We start from the raw sequence: 20,079 nt of genomic DNA, 5'->3' as shown, positions 1-20,079 counted from the left end.
CAACCACTGGGTTCCACAGCCCCTAGTCCATGGGTCAGCCACCCCTCTGCGTGCTGACAAACCTTGGCTCTCATGCCCCACCCCAAGCCAACCACACAGCCCTGTCCCCGCACCAGCATTATTACCGCCTCCTGATTTTGGCCCTGACAGCCCTGCTTCCTGGTAACCTTGCCCCCTCCCACCCAGCTCCAGGCAAGCCCAAAGGCCAGCGCCCTCCACCCACCCTTCCTGGGGGCCACTCTACTATCTCCTTGCCCAGATGTCTTAACCTGGCTTTACCAAGATAGAATAAATAACAGGGATGAGGCCCCGAACTCCGCCAGGAAGATGTGCCAAAATACTCTCCATTTAGAAGCGGGAACAGTGATGGGGCCTATGGATGACCCCAGGATTGTCACCCAAGCAGCAAGAAGGGCAAGGAGCCCGGTTTCCTTCTCTTACCCGGGGAGGACGTGGCCAGGGCTCCACAAGGCCTTGGAGAGGAGTGGGTAGGAGAGCAGATCCACCCTCCTCTTGAGGAAGCAACCACCACCCCCAGGAAGAGCAGATTGGGGCACACAGGCAGAGTCCCTGAGTGCTGCAGAGCAGGGCCAGCAGATTTGTACTCAGCCTCAGCCCCAGGGGAGCTGCAAGATAGACTGAGGCCCTCACAGGTTGGGCTCTGTGTCCCCACCCAAATCTCATCTGGAATTGTAATCCTTCTGTGTCAAGGGAGGAACCTGGTGGGAGGGGATTGGATCTGGGGACAGTTTCCCCCCTGCTGTTACCCTGATAGTGAGGGAGTTCTCAGGAGAGCTAATGGTTTGAAAGTGTGGCACTTCCTGGTTCTCCCCTCACTCCCTCCTGCCGCCTTGTGGAGAAGGTGCCTGCTTCCCCTTCGCCTTCTGCCATGACTGTAGGTTCCCTGAACTGGGAGTCAATTAAACCTCTTTCCTTTATAAATTACCCAGTCTCAAGTATTTCTTTATAGCAGTGTGAAAACAAACTAATAACCCTTCCCTGAGGCGCCTTCTCCTTAGGCAACCAGCTGCCCCCATGCTCCTCCTCTGCTGCCTGTTCTTTCTTTTCCCCTCATGAGGCCCAAGTGATAAACAGGGCCAGCCACAGCCCCAGCCCCAGCCCCAGCCCCATCCTACTGCAGGCCTGTGTGGCTGCTGGAGAGGCCGTGCTCCTTTCCTCTCCCCAAATCTGCCTGATACGCTTTCTGGATCTGCTGTTGCTGAATCTACAGATGCAGAGCTCCTGGATACGAGAGCCAAGTGTGCTTTGAGAGTAGGGTGGGTGACGTTGCTGATGAGTACAGGGGAGCAGGTGTTGATCGGGAGGACCCTGCACTGGGGCATCTGGACGTCCTGCCTCAGGACTTGAGACTCCAGTTGGATGGCACAGGCAGACTCAGCCCAGGTCAAAGTCGCCCCCTTGAAGTTTCATTTTATCCCAAGCTCTTTCTGGACCCTGGAATTTGGCATCCCCTAGGCCCTGCGTGGAAGGACAGCTGAACCAGGTTTTAGATAACATGTCTAGAAGAGTGAGCCCCTAGTGTGTGCCCTGCACTTTCCCCACAGGATCCTCTAGCTAGAGTATCCAAGGGTCATGGAGAGAAATACCCAGTTAAAATATCAGAAATGAAGAAGTGATACCATCAGAGACACTAAAAAGACCATTAGGTAATAGTATTAGCTTTTGTATTCTGAGATCCAACAGCAGCAGTCACTTCCCTCCACCCCTATGTGTATCCCAGGACCACCCTGGGCAGGGAGGGCTGAAGTTAGGGAGCACCCATGGATGCTCTGATGCTGGCCCTGGGCCTCGGGGGTGACAGTGATGAGGAACTGGGTGCACACATGAGTGGGGCAGCCGGGCCTGGCCAGAGAAGCAACACACACATGTACAGACGTGTTTACCCACATACACGTGTGCACGCACGTGCACAAACACATCGCAGGCAGGCATGTTGACGCCTCAGGCAGCGGAGGACCCTGACTATGGGCCCTGCTGACCCGGGCAAGGCCCCATTGTGATGCGTGCCATGACCTCAGAATGTCACTGGTGCTTAGCACCTATCCGCTCTCTGGCCTGCCTCAGTGTTCTACAGCAGTTACACACAGGCGGTGGTATCTGTGAGCAGCTCTGTGGACTCAAAGGTTTTCTCCCTGAGAGGCATAACCCAGGCCAGCTGATTCATCAGAATCAGGTGAGTGTGACCTGCTCTCTTCCCTCCAGGTTGACTTGGGGACAGTGGCTACGGTGTGGGCGGTGTTGGCGTCTGTGGGGCAGCCACCGAGGAGGGTCATCCCTGAGCACTCACCAGGCGCCCGTTCTACACTGCCCGTGTAGACGATTGGCTCTTTCGTCCTCCTGGTGGCTTCGTGGAGTGGGTGCTGTTCCCAAATGTACCCATTCGACAGATGAGACGTCTGGGGTCAGAGAGGCAGTAACCGGCCTGGGAATCCAGACTTGACCCTGAGTTTTGCTCTCAGCCCTGCCGTGTGCTGTGCTGGAATTCAGGCCTGAACCCTGTGACCTCCTTGCCCTAGATCCCAAATCTGCCCAGGTTTCCGATCCCGATGGGGCAGAGCCTGGTCCTGGCAGAGCCACTGGTATAGATCCACTGTGGGTGGGGTGAACAGGACGGTCCTCAGAACACCTCTGTGCCCTAAGCTGGGTCCTGATGGTCGCTGTGGGCCCCACTGAACACACATGGTCCCTTGTCTGGGGGAGCCTGCTGCCCTTGGGCAGCTGTGGAAAATGAAGGAGCCCTGGAGGGCTGGCTGAGGGGAGACTATCTTCCCTTCTGTTCAAAGGGGTCCAGGCACTAGGGTTCTCCCCAGGTATTTCTTGCTCTGTGTGGTCCTCTCAAGGCCTCGCCCTCCTTTTGCCCCGAGTATTCCCAGGAGGGACGGTCCATCCAGGTGTTCTCCAGGACCAAGGACCCACTGTTCTTCCTCAGTGACCCAGGAAAATGAAGCCTCCTCCTCCGGGGACAGCTCAGAATGGTGGACTCCACAGTCTCTCTGCGAGAGACGTGGTTTCCATGAGTACAATAGATCTTTTTCATCCCCAAACCGAACACCCTCCTGCTCAACAGGCGTTATTCCTAAAGTGGATTCACTGTTCAGACTGAAGGGCCACGGTAGCCAAAGTGATGAGCGGAGTAGAACCGAGCAGTCAGGAGAGATCTTGTTCCCTGTAGGAAACGGGGCATCTCTGTGGCCCTGAGCATCCCAGGAGGCCGAGTGTACAGAGACCTCTGGTCGCTGACCCCAGTCTGCCTCCACTCCCTGGAACAGCCCATCATGGGCCCTTCACCCTTGGCAGGTGGAAACCATTCAAGTTGCTGGGGCAGGTGTGCCCCATTTCATGGCATTTGGGGACAACAGGATTCTCTGTCCAGGCCCCACTGTACTGAAGTCCTTGGGAAGATGCCCACCCCTGTTTGGGACTTGGGACTCCAGAGACTCGAGCAGCTGTGGGCCACTGGGTCTGGCCCCTTTTTACCTGGGGGTGGCAGTGGAATGGGGTTTACGCAGCCAGCCAGCATCTGGGAGCCTGGCAGGAGCGGTTCAGGTGTTCTCCGAAGCTGTCAGGTACAGTGTAACCTTTAGACAATTTTGTCTCACAGGATGGACACGGTAGAGGACGCGGACAGTTGGTGGGCACAAGAGCGAGAGGACATCATTATGAAATATGAAAAGGTACAAGTCAGTCTGCTTCTTGGAGGGAGGCCTCTTCCAGTGCGCCCTGGTCAAAGGGTCCTGGGCTCCCTAGGAGCACAGGGCAGGGACGGGTGGCCAATGCCCCCAGGCCCTTGCACCCTTTACCTTGGACCCCTCAGCATGCTCCCTCTGGGCTACAGGGACACGGAGCTCGGCTGCCAGAGGACAAGGGGCCTGTGCCTGTTGGAACCTACGGCAACATTGATCACTTTGGAATTCTGCAGTGAGTCCTCTGCACTCCCCTCACCCCTAAAGCACCTGTCTCAGCTCAGGGATGGGTTTGCTTTTAGAAAGGCCTTTCTGACGCAGGACATGTCTTGCCAGGTCGGGTCAACCTCCTTTCCAGGGACAGAACTCCTCGCTGGCTCTCCTGCAGGTCCAGCCCGAGGTTGTTGTTAGGCCAGAGGTGCGGGGCCCATCTAGGGAGCCAGTGGGAATGGAGACTGGGCTAGGTCAGGCACCTGGGCTCTCAGCAGTTCTGTCGGCAAGTGAGCACAAGAGGAGCGGGGCAGCCTGAGGGTCTGCCCTGTCTACTTGGAGACAACCCCAGTGAGATCCAAGGGTTGTGGCCACAAGGTGAGGGGACGCCTGGCCTAGCCTCGAGGCTGTTGTCCAGCAGGTCTCTGAGGGCCCACCTGCCCCTGTTCTCCCCCATTCCCCTAGAACTACAGCCCTCACTGTCCCATGAGGGGAAAAGGCATGGTGACAATGGAGGCTGTAGCCCTAGGAGAATGGGGGAGAAGATGGGCAGGGCCCCATTCTGGGCATCTCACAGTGAGGCCAGGGAGGCAGCAGGGCTTGTGGCTAAAGACCCTGGGTCTGGTGCTGGGAAGGGATCTGGGGCCAGGTAAGAGGAGCCCAGCCAGGAGCCCATCCCTCAGGGATCATAAGATGGAGAGACAGAGGATCCCTGGGGAGGTAGGGTGGGAGGGAGCTGATGAGCCGTGCCACTTCTGAAACGCAGGTGTGTGGCTCGGGTGCAGGGAGAGGCAGGTGGATGCTGGGAGGTCAGAACCTGCAAGGACCTTGGGGCTGTCAAGTGGGATGGGCCCCTGGTACACCCAGAGTACACCGGGCAGGTCTCAGGGCAGGCTCCCTTGACCCTGGTGGGGTGATGTGGTCACTCCCTGAGGGACTCCTGTCAGGGCCCGATTGCCCACTGTGGGTGACCCCCATCCCATCTCAGTGCTAACCTTTCTCAGCTCCAGCAGAAAGCACCACCTGGAGTCCAGGGCGGGCAGCCCCACTGGGCAGCCTGACCGCCTCCCACGCCAGGGGCCCCAGTAACCTCGGCCAGGCTGTCCCTGCACTCCTTCTTCTCCCAGGTCCTGCCCCTCCTGGGAGTCAGACCCACAGGAAGGCCCTTGTCCTCCCTTCTCTGTGCCCTCTACTGGGCTGAGCCCTGAGCTGGATAGGGACAGAGCCAGTGCTTTCTAGGGGTCTGCTCCCGGGCTGGGGTGGCTCCAGGCCCTGTGCAGGTCCTCAGCTCTGCCTGGGTTGCCTTACAGTGAGACGGAGCTGCCTCCTCTGGCTGCACAGGAGGTGAAGGTAAGAGCCTGATGCATGGAGGGGCTGGTCCAGTTATGTAGGGACTGGGTGTGTGGTCGGTGAGGCAGAGGAAGCAGCCGGCCTGGGCGGTGGTGGGTGAGGGCAACACGCTGTCACTGGGAGGGGCAGCAGTCCCTGCTGGACCTGACCCCAGGTTGCTGTTAACTTTGGCAGTTTGATAAAATTTTCAAAAGGAGAACCACAGTCCTGGCTTGGGGGTGGCTGCCTGCTTGTGTCACGACCCCACCTAGAGGCTGGGACCTAAGACTGGTGTGTCTGTGGCCTGAGGATGGTACATCCCGAGGTCCCAAAGTCAGCCCACTGGTGCTCATTTGCTCAAAGGCTCTCAGCCCTTGAGGTCTGCCCTTCCCTGGCTCCTTCCAGCTGGGTCCCACCAGGGCTCCAGAGCCCAAGATCCAGCATCCGCGGACGGCTCTGGGAAGCCTGGCAGCTCCGCTAACTCCAACATGCCTCATTTGACAGAATCGGCGGGAGATGAGACGGACGAGCAAGTGGAGGAAAATGCTGGGAGAATGGGAGACATATAAGCACAGTACAAAAGTAATGTGTGGGGGGAGAGGCCCCCGAAAGCACTCTCTGCAGAGACAGGGGACAGGCACCCATGGCTGTGGCCTGGCACCATCAGCCTCTCAGAGAGCGGGTGGCACACTGTCCTCGCCTGGAGGACTGCAGGCCTGGTCGCCAGATTTCCTGCCTGTTCGTGCAAGCGTCACCTTGCTGGGAGGGAATCTGAATCTAGGGCTGGGACAACCCAGAGCTCAAGGCTAGGGATGCCCTGGTGACCCGAAGGAAGGAAAAGGTTCAGATCAGAGTTTCGACTCTCAGTGTCCATCCACTCTTTCAGTCCTGGGAAGGGAGACCCTGTCCCAACTTGATTTCACCTCTACTGAGGAATCATGGGGCCAAAACAGACAATTTCCAGAATCCCCGGGCTCTGGTCCTCACTGGGGTCAACCTGTGGCCTCGGACACCAGATTGTTTTCTGCCCACAGCTCATAGATCGAGTGTACAAGGGAATTCCCATGAACATCCGGGGCTCGGTGTGGTCAGTCCTCCTGAACATTCAGGAAATCAAGTTGAAAAACCCCAGAAAATACAAGATACACTCAGCCAGAGCACAACAAACATGACAGGCCGTGTCAGGGGCCCAGGTCTCCAGCTGGATGGAGGGAACGTCAAGACCACCCTGGGGGGCTGGGGGCGAAGGTCAGATTAACACCCTGGGCACAGATGTTTACACAGTCACCACAGACAAACTCAGCTCTGGTGACCCTCCCTGGCTTCAGTAACAAGCCAAAATGCAGCTTTCTGCAGAAGGAAACCTTCCTTCTGTCCTTTCTTCCTGAAGTGCTGACTGTGGGCTGACTGCCACTGGGGGCAGGGAGTCTTCCATCTGTTCTGAGGCTGCTTCCTCCTCTTGGCCCTGCCCTACAGATCATGAAAGAGAAGGGCAAGAGGTCATCTGAACACATCCACCAGATCGACCTGGACGTAAGCGGGACCTTAAGGAAGCATATCTTCTTCAGGGATCGATATGGAGCCAAGTAAGCCTACGGGAGCCACAGGGCCCCAGGGGAGATGGAGTGAACTAGAGGGATGGGGGCTTCCCTGGAGCAGAAGCCAGGGTCACCCAGGAGGGATGACAGAGCTGCCAAGAGCTCTCCTGGCCCAGGGAGCAGCCGGCACCATGAACCGAGCACCTCCCTGGTTCCAAGCCCTGGGTCAGACTGGAACATGTGGGGCCAGAACCCAGGAGGATCCTGAGGAGATGGAAGACAGTAAAGAAAATCATGCACAATGGTGAAAGGTGCTCTCCCTGACCCATGGGGACCCATGGTAGGACCCACAGGAGGGTGGCAGGATAGAGGGCCCATGAGCCCCCCCCCCCCAGGCAACAATGACAGCAACCAAATGCTAGGAGAATTAGGGGTCCTGGAAACTCTCATCCAGGTCTGCTGGGAACATGACATGGCACAGCCACGTTGGCAGCCAGTTGGGCATTGGCTCACAAAGCTCAGTGGACTTGAACCACACGTCCCCAAAGTGTCACAGATATTGAACCCACCGATTTGAAAACTGACATCCACATGAAACCTGCATGCCAGGTTCACTGCTTGATTCCTCATCACTCACAAACGGAGCCTTCGGGGACGGCCTTGAACATGGGAATGGGGAGAGCAAGGCTGGTCCTCCCTTCAAATGGAAGACCCAGTGAGAAAAGGGAAGGAGGCAGTGATGCCCGCACGAATGTGGGTGGATCCTAGATGCATTTTGCTAAGGGAAAGAAGCCAGACCCAATAAGCTACCACAGTAGGATTCCCATTCCTAGGCCATTCTGGAAAAGGCCAAACCATAGGGACTGAGAAGCAGTCTGGGTGGCCAGGGGCTGACGGATCGGGGAGAGGCTGGGTGCATAGGGGCCACCCTGGAGACTTGGAGGATGAAGGAGTCGCTCCAGGAGGGGCTGTGGCGGTGGCCGGGAGACTCTGCACATTGGTTTGGAACCGTGGAGGAACTGTACACCCACAGACTGAACTGGCGTGTGTGCAAACTGAAAAAAAAAAAAAATCATTCAGAGTGAAAAGGATCAGGCAAGTCACTGTACAACTGGGCTATTTGCATGTCACAGATGTGGATTTTACTGAAACATTTCTTCAACAGTCTCAGGCCCTGAAGAGCTCACTGCTTATCTGGTGAATCATCTGAACCTGAAATAGGATTCGCTGTTAGGCTGTGTAGACAAAGTGAAACTAACAGCATCTGCACAAACCAAACCATAGCCCCTTTTCTCTGTTTCCTAGGCAGCGGGAACTATTCTACATCCTCCTGGCATATTCACAGTATAACCCGGTGAGTATTCCCGGCAGTGAGGTTCCTGGGCCGTATTTCCATATTCACAGGAGTGGGTGTCTGGTGGGGGTGTCGTTGCTTCTTTTAAAGTTAGTATTTGTGACCCACCAGGATATAGGAGGTAGGACTCCAGCTCACCACTGCCATAAACCTCCAAGCAAGGGAGTGGTCTCAAGGGGTCAAGCTGAGACACAAAGGAGTCAGGGCCTTGACTCCTGCTGTCACTTGGGCCTGACCACCACTTCTCAGAACAAGAAATGATGCCCTCCTCCTGGGGCTGCCCCGAAGCCCAGGAGCTTGGCAGCATCCCACACAGGATGGTGCTATCGGCAGACATTTTGGACAAGGTGCTGAAGTGCCTGATGGACTTGGCTCTTGTCATGGAATGAATTTGCATCCTGAGGAAGCCTCTTCTTCAGAGGAAGCCTCTCAAGTCACCTCTGCCCTCTCCAATGACATGAGTCCTCCCAGGTGACCTCAGCCCTCCCAGGTGATGTCCATCCATGGTAACTCTGGCTCTTGCAGGAGGTGGGCTACTGCAGGGACCTCAGCAACATCGCTGCCTTGTTCCTCCTTTACCTGCCTGAGGAGGATGCATTCTGGGCACTGGTGCAGCTGCTGGCCAGTGAGAGGCACTCTCTGCAGGGTAAGTGAACAGCTGCCCCGGGGACCTCCTGCAGCCAGACCTGGGGATGGCCACCCTGGCCAGGTGATCACAGCTTTCAGCCAAGGCACCCTCCTTTTGTCACCAGCTTGTTGGGAGACTTTAGGATGTCTCTGCTGAGGGTCCCACAGGAGTCCACGGCTGACCCCCAAAGCCCAAATCAGATGCCTTTCATCCCCATCAGCAGAGGGCATATCATCCTCCCCGTGGCCACCCTCTGTGTCCTGGAGCCACACCCTCCGGCTCTGATTCTGTGCAGCTGACTCTCCCCTCCCTGAGAGTCCTCCTGCCCTCCAGCTGCCCAGGCTCCTGCTGCCGTTGGTGCCCACGAACGGGCTGACCAAGCCCAGATGGCAGCATCTCCCCATCCCCTGTTCCCTGGCCTGACCCCACTTCCAGGAGATGACCAGGAAGCCCAGCACCCACCCAGTTCTGGCCACCCTGTCGTGGCCTCAAAGTCAGGCTTGCCCTTTTTGCACCCTGGCCCAGGAGGCCTCCAGGAGAACCTCCAGCCAGGCTCCAGGGAATGTTCCCGCCCCACCTCCCCAGGGTAAAGGCCGCATGGTGGGGTCACCAGATGGGAGGGTGGGAGGCCTTGGGGTTTGGGGGCCTCTCCAGCTGCCCAGCTCTTGCAGCTGATGGCTCCACATCTTGGGGGAAGGCTCTGATTTCATGATGGGCTGGGGGATTCTCAGGATTTCACAGCCCAAATGGCGGGATAGTCCAGGGGCTCCAAGACCCACAGGAGCATGTGGTACCCACGTCACAACCCAAGACCATGTGGCATCAGGTGAGTTTGTGGTCCCCTCAGTTCTTCCCAGAGGCCCTGCCTCCAGTGGGGCTGTAGGAGCAGGGGAGCTGGAGCCCCTCGTGGGGCTGGTGACTGGCTGAGTCCCAGCCAGGGCCTGAACTGGGACGTCGGGTTCTCCATGGGCTGGGAGTTGGTTTCCTTTCCTCCTCCTCCTCCTCCTGGAGGAGACAGAGGCACAGGGATGGGGGCCCAGCTCCCACAGAGCAGGGCAAAGGGCAGTGTGTCCACCGGGAGCATGGGAAGGTGACAGTGTTGTGGGGAGCTCTGGACACTGCCCAGTTTTCTGCACTAGGGGAAGGGTCTTCAGAGGCCCTGGAAGAGGGAGTTTCTTAGGGCAGCCCAGTGGCCTGAGCACCTGTGTTGCTTCCATCAGGACAAGGAAGATCTATGTGGGCAGTGTTCCTCGTTAGGCTGCCTTATCCGGATATTGATTGACGGGGTAAGGAGGCATAGGGAGACCCTGGCTCAGGGACCCTCCTTACCCTGCAGTGCCCTGCTTCCCCAGCCCGGGGGTATGGCTCACTCCCAGCCCACAGGAGGCTCAGGCGGGTCCCCAAAGGACACACAAGCAAAACCCTCTGCCCAAGAGGGGTCATCCCAGGGCAATGGCTGGGGCTCAGGCCCAGCCTCATGGCAGACTGGGCCAGGACCTGACTTGAGAGGGCTCAGGGAAGCCTCAAGCCCTGGGCAAGCCCCTCTCTCCAGGAGCCACATCCCCACTCAAATGAGTGCCCCCCATGAGGAGCTGCAAGACCTTGTCTGACCCAGCATCCTGGAGGGCTCAGGCGACCCTCATGGGGAAGGTCACTGACTCTGGAGACTGAAGCCCCAGTGTGCGCAGCTCGAGCCACCAGCCCCAGCCTGGAAGGACCAGGTTCTTTCACACCTGCTGTCCCCACAGATCTCTCTCGGGCTCACCCTGCGCCTGTGGGACGTCTATTTGCTGGAAGGAGAACAGGTGTTGATGCCGATGACAAGCATTGCCTTTAAGGTTCAGCAGAGTAAGTCTACGTGTGCCCAGTGGGGCCTGGGGAGCCCTGGGGTCAGACCCCGACTGGCCCGAAGGCAGCTTCCACACACTGTCCTCATGATCCTCAGTTCTGGCCCAGAGGGAGGTCTGGCCAGGGGGGCTGGGCAGGACACTGTGACACCAAGTCCATCCCCCACATGACCCAGATGAAAGTCCAGAGTGTGGTGCGCACTTCCCTGCCCAGGTCGCCCCCCAGCCACAGTCTCCTGTGTATATCTGGATGCCTGGGGTGGCCACAAAAGGATCCGGCACCGCCCAGTGGGAGACTGAAGTAGCCACGGGGTATGAGCTGTGACCATTCCCAGGTAACTCTCCTGGCCTGATATCCACCCTGTCCCTAGAGCGCCTCATGAAGACATCCAGGTGTGGCCTGTGGGCACGTTTTCGGAACCAGTTCGTTTACACCTGGGCCAGGGATGATGACACTGTGCTCAAGCATCTTAGGGCCTCTATGAAGAAACTAACAAGAAAGCAGGAGGACCTGCCACCTCCAGGTGGGCTCCAGTGCCATATCCCCTCCCATGTCACCCTCTGGGGTAGTCAATAGTAGGGGAGTGCCCGGGACCCACAACCCTACTACCTGGGCCTTCCTCTTCACCTTTTCTTCCTCCTCTTCCTCCTGCACTCTAAGAAGGTACAGGAGGCCCACCGGTCCTCAGGTCAGGCGCTCAGTGCCTGTATACTGGACGTGCTGTGCACGCAGGAGGGGGATGTGGGCAAGACCCTCCAGCAAGCCCCCTCCCACTTTCCACGGTGTCTCGCTCTCCCCCTCACAGGGCCCTCAAAGTTACTAGACGAGCCCAGACCCATTTGTGGGAGACCCCGCCCCTCCCTGCAAGCACCCACAGCCTCAGAGAGCAGCAGAGGCCCCTCACTCATGCACGCTCCTCCAAGGTTGCCAGGACAACAAGCCTTGAGCCAGGGAGACAAGGGAATCGGTGTCCCTGACCCCCAGAGCATTCAGGGAGAGGGCACAGGCAGGACCCCGGGCCCAGAGCCAGAGCCAAGAGGTCAGCCAGATGTGGGAACGGTCAGTCCTGGCATGGACTGGGCAGCCCAGGAGGGCAGAGGGTGTCCCACGTCCGGGCCCAAAAACCCACTGCAGAGACGGGTCCCCATGTGAGGTGGCAAGGGGCTGGGTGACATCCAAGGCCCCTCCCACCTGAGTTCTGACTGGGGGCCGTATCCCAGGCCCAACAGCCCTGGGATGAAGGTGTGTGGCAGGAAGCCCCCAGCCAGTCTGAATCCTGGGGGCAGTCCCAGGAGCCACCCGCCATGCCACGACAGCTTCCCCACGCCAGGCAGCACACACCCCTCCCTCTGAGATCAGCAGACTACAGGCGTGTCCTCAGTGTCAGGCCACAGGGGCCACACAGAGACCCCGAGGACTACAGAGATGCAGGCAGGTGGGGCCCAGCCCAGAAAGGCCTGTATGGGCTCACTGGAGACACTGACCGCGTCTGTTTTCCTTTCAGCCAAACCCGAGCAAGGGTCCTCGGCATCCAGGCCTGTGCCGGCTTCACGTGGCGGGAAGACCCTCTGCAAGGGGGACAGGCAGGCCCCTCCAGGCCCACCAGCCTGGTTCCAGCGGCCCATTTGGTCAGCTTCCCCGCCATGGGCACCTCGTTCTTCCACACCCTGTCCTGCTGGGGCTGTCTGCGAAGACACCTACCCTGTGGGCACTCGGGGTGTACCCAGCCCGGCCCTGGCTCAGGGAGGACCTCAGGGTTCCTGGAGATTCCTGCAGTGGAACTCCATGCCCCGCCTCCCAACGGACCTGGATGTAGGGGGCCCTTGGTTCCCCCATTATGATTTCGAACAGAGCTGCTGGGTCCGTGCCATATCCCAGGAGGACCAGCTGGCCACCTGCTGGCAGGCTGAACACCCTGCGGAGGGGGTGGGATTGGCTTTCACTGCACTGAGTCACAACGTGGGCATGGACTTCCCGGCCCTGCAGTGCACCCAGCACTGAATCCAACCAGGGCACCCCCTTCAGAGCTAGGGACGAGCAGCAGTGCGCTCCCACCTCAGGGCCTTGCCTCTGCTGCCTCCACTTGGAAAGTTCTCAGTTCCCTCCAGGTTTCTAGAAGCATCTGGGCCAGGGCTCATGGCTGGATAATTTCCCAAGGCTTAACAACCCAAGCAACCTTCCCATCCTCGTTTTATTTTTTATTAAACTTATGAAAATTTATTAAGAAAGTGTACAGCTCGAGAGACATTCAGAGATGGAACACACCAGCCCCAAGATCACAAAGCCAACCATGCCCAGCCCCTCCCAGTACCCCCAGCCCCACGACCAGCATTCTGAATTCTGATGACACTGTGAGCCTGCCTTTGTACTTTAAACTCATGGAAGGATAACCACCTTCACGTTTTAAAATAAATGTTTCCTGTTGAATGATTTTAGATTTTAGACAGAAATATTCAAAAGGCACTACAGTGTCCTCTTACACCTTCCATCCGGCTGCCCCTAATAATGACGTTTTGCAGTCCCATGGCACATAAGAAATTTAGGCCAGGTGTGGTGGCTCACACCTGTAATCCCGGCAATTTGAGAGGTCGAGGTGGGAGGTTCAGGTTCACTTGAGTCTACAAGTCTGAGACCAGCCTGGGAAGCATAGGCAGACCCTGTCTCTAGAGAAAAGTCAAAGAAATTAGCCAGGCATGGTGGTGTGTGCCTATAGACCCACCTAGTCAGGAGGCTGAGGCAGGAGGATTGATGGAGCCCGTGAGTTCCAGGAAGCAGTGAGCCATGATTGCACCACTGTACTCCAGCCTGGGTGACAGAGTGAGACTTTAGCTCTTAAAAAAAAATTGAGAAATGTAACCTGAGTACAATCCTATTAACTAAATAATAATGTGAACTATTATCTAAGGTTATTAAGGCTAGAATTATCCCATTTTTGCCTAACTTCTTGTACCTGTCCGAAGATCCCACCTTGGACTCACCCTCTGCCTTCAGCTCATGTCTCTTCAGCTTCCTCCAGATGGTCCAGCAAACACACACCTGGGCTGAATGGTAGAGCTGATTGCTCATACACAAGGGTAGACCGGTGGGCAGGGATTTTCAAACTTTTGCAGTAAATGAGTTTTCCATGGTGTTCTGGAGAGCACCGTTTGAGAAACACTTTGATAGTGAATCTAGGCCTCAATATCCATCAGCTGCTCTAGCTTGAATTTTGTTCAAGCTCAGTGAAAACCTGCTCTGCATGTGCATGTGAAATGGGCAAGGATGAGTAAGCTACAGATAAAGAAGACAGGACACAGGGGTCTGTCTAAGCTCTATCTCCTGCCTGCAGCACTGACGGATCACATCCAATGCTTAGGGAATAGTGACCACGTGCTGGGCCAGCCCGGGGCTCTGAGGATCTGACAGTGAGTGACACTGAGCCAGGCCTTGCCCTTGGGGAGCTCTCCAGCATACACCTCCCTCTCCCCTCCCAGCGCCCTGCAAAGCAGGCGTCAACGCCATCGTTAATGCACAGAGGAGGAACCTGACTGTTAGACCTGGGTTTTCCAGGGTTGCACGGCTTCTGGGAGACAGATGTGACCCTGAGGGCAGGGCACAGGCCAGTGTAATGCCAGGATGGAATGAGCTGTGATCTGTGCCATGTAGAGGCGTGGGCCAAGGTGGGACTGACTGATGACCAGGTCAGCCAGGTTGCTGAAAATACTCTTGGGTCCTCACCTGCCAGCTCCCAGGAGTCCGGAACTTCCAGGAGAGTTGTGGCAGGTCCCCTATCCTCAGCTGGGTGGGCCTGGATAGAACAGCAAGGTGAGGGCACATTTCCCCAGCCATTCCCTCCAGGCACAGCTGTGACCTGCTCATTCCAATTTTTTGGAAATATTTCCACACACACACAGAACTGCAAATAGCAGTGGATATGGTGAGAGGTGTTTGGACATGGGATACGCAGTATTCTGGAGGCAGAGCCAGGACTTGCCGATGGGTTAGCTGCAGGGCTTGAGCAGGGAAGGAGAGTCGAGGATGATGTGTTCAAATCGGTTCACTCACCTTCTGTGTGCCGCGCCTGTGCTGGGCACTGGGTGAGACAGAAGAGCACAGGAGCCCCAGGCTGGGGGAGATGTCGGAGGAAGCCCAGAATGTCTGTGCAGGGTAGGAAGCCCAGAGTGTCTACTGGGAGCTGAAGGCTTATGTCCACCTGGGTGCCATCCGGGCTCTCTGCATGTAGAAGTATACGCTGAGCTGCCTGGAGGAGGAGCAGCTGCTGTTGGTGGTGACCAGCACGTTCAGGAACGGAGACTGCTCTGTCAACAGAGAGGGGGATGGCCTGAGGTCTGGATGGTGTAGCGGGTGGTAGGACCCAGGAGGACCCAGGAAAGGGTCTCAGGGATGCAGAACATCCTACTGAGGGTGTTTGGGAGTCAGTGCTCTGGTCACTCTGGGTCACTCAGGTCATTTGCCAGCCTCTGTCATAATTATTGCCATATGAGAGTTCCACCTTTCCTATGACATATTTTATATATTTCTGTGAATGGCCTACTTGTTTGTATTTATGAATTTATGTTTAAAGGATGGGCAGGGGTGCTCGAGAGGTCCCCAGGAGCTTCCCTCTGGGGAGAGAGGGGCCCACCCCTTCCCAGCAGCCCTCTGAGCCCCCCGATCGCTTGGCCACAGCCCCTGCCTGGAGAAAGCATGCCCCTCGGAGATATATGGATATCAGAAGAAACCTTTCTCTGTCACCAGGACATATCCTGTTCTTATTTGAACCAAGGCCAGTTTTCCCAATCAATGCAGGGAGGACAGCACAGATCAATGAAACCAGCAGATAATCCACAAGACTCTTTCCCAGAGCTGGGAAATTTCCTTCCCTGCCAAAACTTTTCCTGAAAGTTCTTAAGAATGAGGCAAACAGTTTAAGTCTCTGTTGCATTGTCCTTTTAGTGAAAGAGTTCAATAAGGAAGCAGAGGAAGTGGAGCAGATGCTTAGTTTCCAAGCTGGAAAAGTGGCCCGTGGTTAACCAAGACTAGATGTAAAAGCACAGGTAGCCGCGGGTCCAGGTGAGCTGGTCCTGTGATGGCATGGCTGCTAATGCCAGCAGATGCTCCCGTCCTCTCCTTTCAAAGACTGACTTCTTCTGGTCTTTCATTCGTTAAAATAAAATTGACAGGGCATCATCCAAGAAGCTCTACACTTTCTCTTCCCTGGATTTCAGACTCTAGATTCTGCTGAGATTTGAGCTTCACGGTGAACACATTCTCAGCGTGCTTGCTGCTGAGGGGTGTGGAGGACAGAGAGATGGTGAAATGGCAAAGTGGCTCTTGAGTGTGGGTGGGGGAAACCCCACATTTCTGAGTCAGTGCCACCTGGACACTACCCTTGGAGCATCCTGCTGAGGTGGCCATTCGGGTTTTCCTTCCTTTCCTTTTATTCCACTGTTTCTGAATCATGAATAAAGATCCAAGGCAAACAGCACATTCAGATCCCCAAGCTCTACACCTTCAGTGTGACCAGGGACGTGCACCACTTCAGGCTCATGCAGGACTCACAGCCTTTGGACCTCATCTAAGGGATCTGCTTCTCTTCAGCACATGGGGCTTGTTTGTGTTGGGGTCTGAGCCCTGAGCACATGGTCAAGGAGACCCCCAGGTCTTTCTGAACAGAGACAGCTGGCCTGGGGGCCTCCCTCTCACTGCATGCAAGAGTCCGTTAGGGCGGCTGTCTTGCTTCTGGTGTTGGGAAATTCAATTTAGGTCCCTAAAAATGAAAAGCCCCAGGACATCTCCATGGCTTGGGATCCACAGGAGAGCATCATTGATGCTGGGGATATCTTAAACATGTAGAAACCCACAGGACTACCTTAGACAGGGCACAGGGCACAGCACCTGGGGATGCGGAGTGGAAAGTTCACCACTACATCCTGGAATCGCCTCTGTGATGCCTTCTTCATGACACTTGGCTGCCTTTGCGGCTGGAAGGCTGATGCCCAGATCCCAATAAGGCCACAGGCTAGCAGCTTGCTTCACCTTCCTGAACTGCAATTTCTCCATCTGAGCCTTTCTCCCAAGAGGAGTGTCCAGGCTCACTTAGCCCATATGGGCCAGAAACCCCGCACGGTGCCCGGCACACAGTAGGCCCTCGGCAGATGCTGCCCCCTTCTGCCTCCACCACCCTCCTGGGGCTCCCTCCTGAAACAGCCTCCCTCAGTGCCTTGAGTCTTGCACCCTAACAGGCTCTTGCATGCAGTGAGAGGGAGGCCCCCAGGCCAGCTGTCTCTGTTCAGAAAGACCTGGGGGTCTCCTTGACCATGGGCTCAGGGCTCAGATCCCAACACAAACAAGCCCCGTGTGCTGAAGAGAAGCAGGTCCTTTAGCTGAGGTCCAAAGGCTGTGAGTCCCACATGAGCCTGAAGTGGTGCAGGTGCCTGGTCACACTGGAGGTGTAGAGCTTGGGGATCTGAATGTGCTGTTTGCCTCTGACATCAAACATCTCACAGGCTGCCTGGAAGAAGGTGGAGCAGACTGGGGTTAATGGTCAGCAGCAGCAGCATCCCCACCACTGGGTCTACAACTTTTTAGGCCCTTACCATGGGCCAAACACTGAGCCGTGTGCTTTGTGTAACTTCTAAGCACACTTACCTCATAGGGTGACAGCAAACACTCGAAGAGGTGCCTGGGCTTGGCACATAGTAGCTATTGCTACTATTAGGAATGTTGTTTTGTCTTTGTTTTTGTTTTGAGACAGGGCCTCACTCTGTCACCCAGGCTGGAGTACAGCAGTGCCATCATAGCTCACTGAAGCCTCAACCTCCCTGGGGTCAAGCAATCCTCCCACCTCAGTCTCCCAAGTAGCTGAGACTACAGGTGTGCACCACCAAGCCCAGCCAATTTTTTGCATTTTCAGTAGAGACTGGTTTTGCCAAGTTGCCCAGGCTGGTTTTGAACTCTGGGGCTCAAGTGATCTGCCCACCTCAGCCTTCCAAAGTGCTGGGATTTCAGGCGTGTGACACTGCACCCAGCCATTATGAATGTCAATATTGACATGATCTTGTTGTATCCTCATGCCCACACTGGGAGAGGTCTGATTGTCCCCATGTTCCTGCTGTGGAACCACATGGAGGAGGCCTATGTTATCCCAACAGTGCAGAAGCACAGCCTGAGTCTCTTCTTTGGCTGAGCCAAGGGCGTGCTGGAGAGGCCTGAGAGAAGAAGGAGCAGCCCTTGTGACCAGCACCTTTTCAGTTCAGAAGGAACGTCTCCTCTTGTTTAAGTGACTTGGCTGAGCTTGCTACTTCTGCTTTGAGAGTCCAATACCACGATCAAGACTTTAATTATCCCCAATTTACAGATGATGAAACCACATTGGGCAGGAAAGAAAGTCACCCCAGGAGAGCGAGTTGGACCTGGGCACTGGCTGAGGACAAAGTGGAATGATAATTTGGGATGTAGCTTGTTAAGGGGCCTCCCAAGTGTTCTTGTGATCCAGGTGTTGAGAGGATAGAGCAGAAAGGTTCCCAGGGAGATGCAGGTAGGGTGCACTGCGAGAGTGGGAGAAATTAAAGAGAACATGCAACAAAGCCTTGGGACACCGGGAGGGGGATGGACCACCCTGTTTTGTGCTACAGGAGAAGAGAGCAAGAAAAGGAATCTGTGTTAAATCCTGGCAGCCTGCAGGAGAAGCAAATGCCCTTCATTTTGTTCATCGGCGGCAAGACTGGCATCCCTGTAGCTTTGGGAAACCAGGCTAGTGTGGATGCCAGCTCACTCCAGCGGGCCTGACTGGGAGACCTTGGGCTGGGGTTCTGGTCTGGGGCTCCTGGGCCTGATGGGAGGAGAGTTCAGCCCAGGTTTCCTGTACTTCAGCTCGTATCCAGATGATGATAATTGTTGAAATGAGAGACTCAAAAGAAGCTGGAACCTGAACTTTTTTGTTGTCCCATGTGGACACCTGTGTTCAGTTTTGGGTTCTACCTCTTGCTGTCTGTGTGTTCTTAAGTAACTCACTTAAAACTTTCTGAGTCTCATTTTCTTCATTTATAAAATAAAAGACATAAAATTTATGCCAGATATTGTCCTCAGGATTAAATGGGAAAATGAGCAAGCCTCTTGTGCATTCCCCTGGCATCCAGTGGGTGGAGGCCAGAGAAGCTGCTAAACATCCTGCCAGGCACAGGACAGCCCCCATCACAAAGAACTGACTGGATCCTGATGTCAGTAAGGCAGAATTGAGGATCCTTCATGTGGGGGAAAAAGAACAAACTCAGAAGCTTGGCAGATCTCAATTCAAACCCTGGTTGTATCACATCTAGCTGAGTGACCTTAGGCAGGTCTATGAACTCTCTGAGTCTCGGCCTCCTCATTGGTAGAATGAGGTAGATAAAAATGCCAAGCTCACCCAGAAATAACCGCATGCATAGATGGTCAACCAATCTTTGACAAGGTCATCAAGGATACACAATGTAGATTCTTTCATTCCTTTACTTTCTTAATAGACTTGCTTTCACTGTACTCTAAAAAAAATGCACAATGTAGAAAGGAAACTCTCTTCAATGAATGGTGTTGGGGAAAGTGCTTGAAAAAGAATGAAATTGCACACTTGTTTTACATCATATACAAAAAATTAGCTCAAAATGCATTAAAGATTTAAATGTAATATCTGAAACCATGTAAATCCTAGAAGCAAACATAGGGAAAAATCTCCTTGCCATTGGTCATAATTGGCAATTTTTTTTTTTTGCTATAACACCAAAGCACAGGTAACAAAAGCAAAAATAAACGAATGGGACTACATCAACCTTAAAAGGTATTACACACCAAAGGAAACCATGATAAAATGAAAAGGCAACCTACGAAATGGAAGAAAATAGTCGCAACCCATATATTTGATAAGGGGTTAATTGAAAATATATGAGGAATTCACACGACTCAATACCAAAAATTAATAAATACATCAATAACCCAATTAAAAATAGGCAAAGGACCCCTATGGACTTTTTTCTCCAAGGAAGACATACAAATGGCCAGCCAGCATATGAAAAGGTGCTCAACACCACTAATCATCAGAGAAATGCAAATCAAAACCACAATGAGATATATTGCTACATAGGATAGGACAGCTGTTATAAAAAATGACAAGAGATAACAAGTGTTGGCGAAAGCATAGAGGAAAGAGAACCCTTGTACACTGTTGGTTGGAATGTAAAGTGGTATAATGTTCATGGAAAACAGTACGGAGCTTCCTCAAAAAATTAGAAGCAGAACTACCATACAATTCAGCAATCAAGTTAGAATGTTGAAGAGAGATCTGCGCCCCATGTTTATTACAACACTATTCACAATACCCAAGATATGGAAACAGCCTAAGTGTCCAGCAACAGATGAATGGATAAATAAAATATATATAAACAGTGGACTATTAGCCATTAAAAAGAAGAAACTCCTGTCCTGGATAAACCTGGAGGACATTACGCTAAGTGA

The 20,079-nt window shown here is 54.7% G+C and overlaps 1 protein-coding gene across 2 annotated transcripts; it reads left to right on the top strand.

Moving 5' to 3' along the window:
* The first annotated feature begins 1,651 nt into the window (after nucleotides 1-1,651).
* On the top strand, nucleotides 1,652-13,042 carry LOC129016538 (TBC1 domain family member 3G-like). 2 transcript variants are annotated; one of them, XM_063657185.1, is made up of 15 exons: nucleotides 1,652-2,194; nucleotides 3,623-3,695; nucleotides 3,857-3,939; nucleotides 5,225-5,264; nucleotides 5,748-5,825; nucleotides 6,278-6,382; nucleotides 6,717-6,829; nucleotides 8,087-8,135; nucleotides 8,661-8,781; nucleotides 9,495-9,589; nucleotides 9,984-10,049; nucleotides 10,512-10,611; nucleotides 10,982-11,134; nucleotides 12,116-12,551; nucleotides 12,595-13,042. In XM_063657185.1, exons 2-15 carry the CDS (start codon nucleotides 3,624-3,626, stop codon nucleotides 12,725-12,727), a joined length of 1,644 nt encoding a protein of 547 aa, XP_063513255.1. In that variant the 5' UTR covers nucleotides 1,652-2,194; nucleotide 3,623; the 3' UTR covers nucleotides 12,728-13,042. The 2 variants fall into 2 exon arrangements, with proteins under 2 accessions (XP_063513255.1, XP_063513254.1); XM_063657184.1 differs by lacking the exon at nucleotides 6,278-6,382 and having other exon boundaries at nucleotides 6,720-6,829; nucleotides 12,116-13,042.
* Nucleotides 13,043-20,079: the final 7,037 nt, after the last annotated feature.

Source organism: Pongo pygmaeus, chromosome 19 (assembly GCF_028885625.2).
Source record: "Pongo pygmaeus isolate AG05252 chromosome 19, NHGRI_mPonPyg2-v2.0_pri, whole genome shotgun sequence".
In the NCBI taxonomy this organism is placed as follows: domain Eukaryota; kingdom Metazoa; phylum Chordata; class Mammalia; order Primates; family Hominidae; genus Pongo; species Pongo pygmaeus.
This window is presented reverse-complemented; position numbering and strand designations above follow the sequence as displayed.

Excerpts from the sequence above, each read along its gene's own strand:
- LOC129016538 (XM_063657185.1), top strand. The coding sequence starts at position 3,624 with ATGGACACGGTAGAGGACGCGGACAGTTGGTGGGCACAAGAGCGAGAG. Across the intron at positions 3,696-3,856 it reads TCATTATGAAATATGAAAAG|GGACACGGAGCTCGGCTGCC; the intron begins GTACAAGTCAGT and ends TCTGGGCTACAG. Across the intron at positions 5,265-5,747 it reads TGGCTGCACAGGAGGTGAAG|AATCGGCGGGAGATGAGACG; the intron begins GTAAGAGCCTGA and ends CTCATTTGACAG.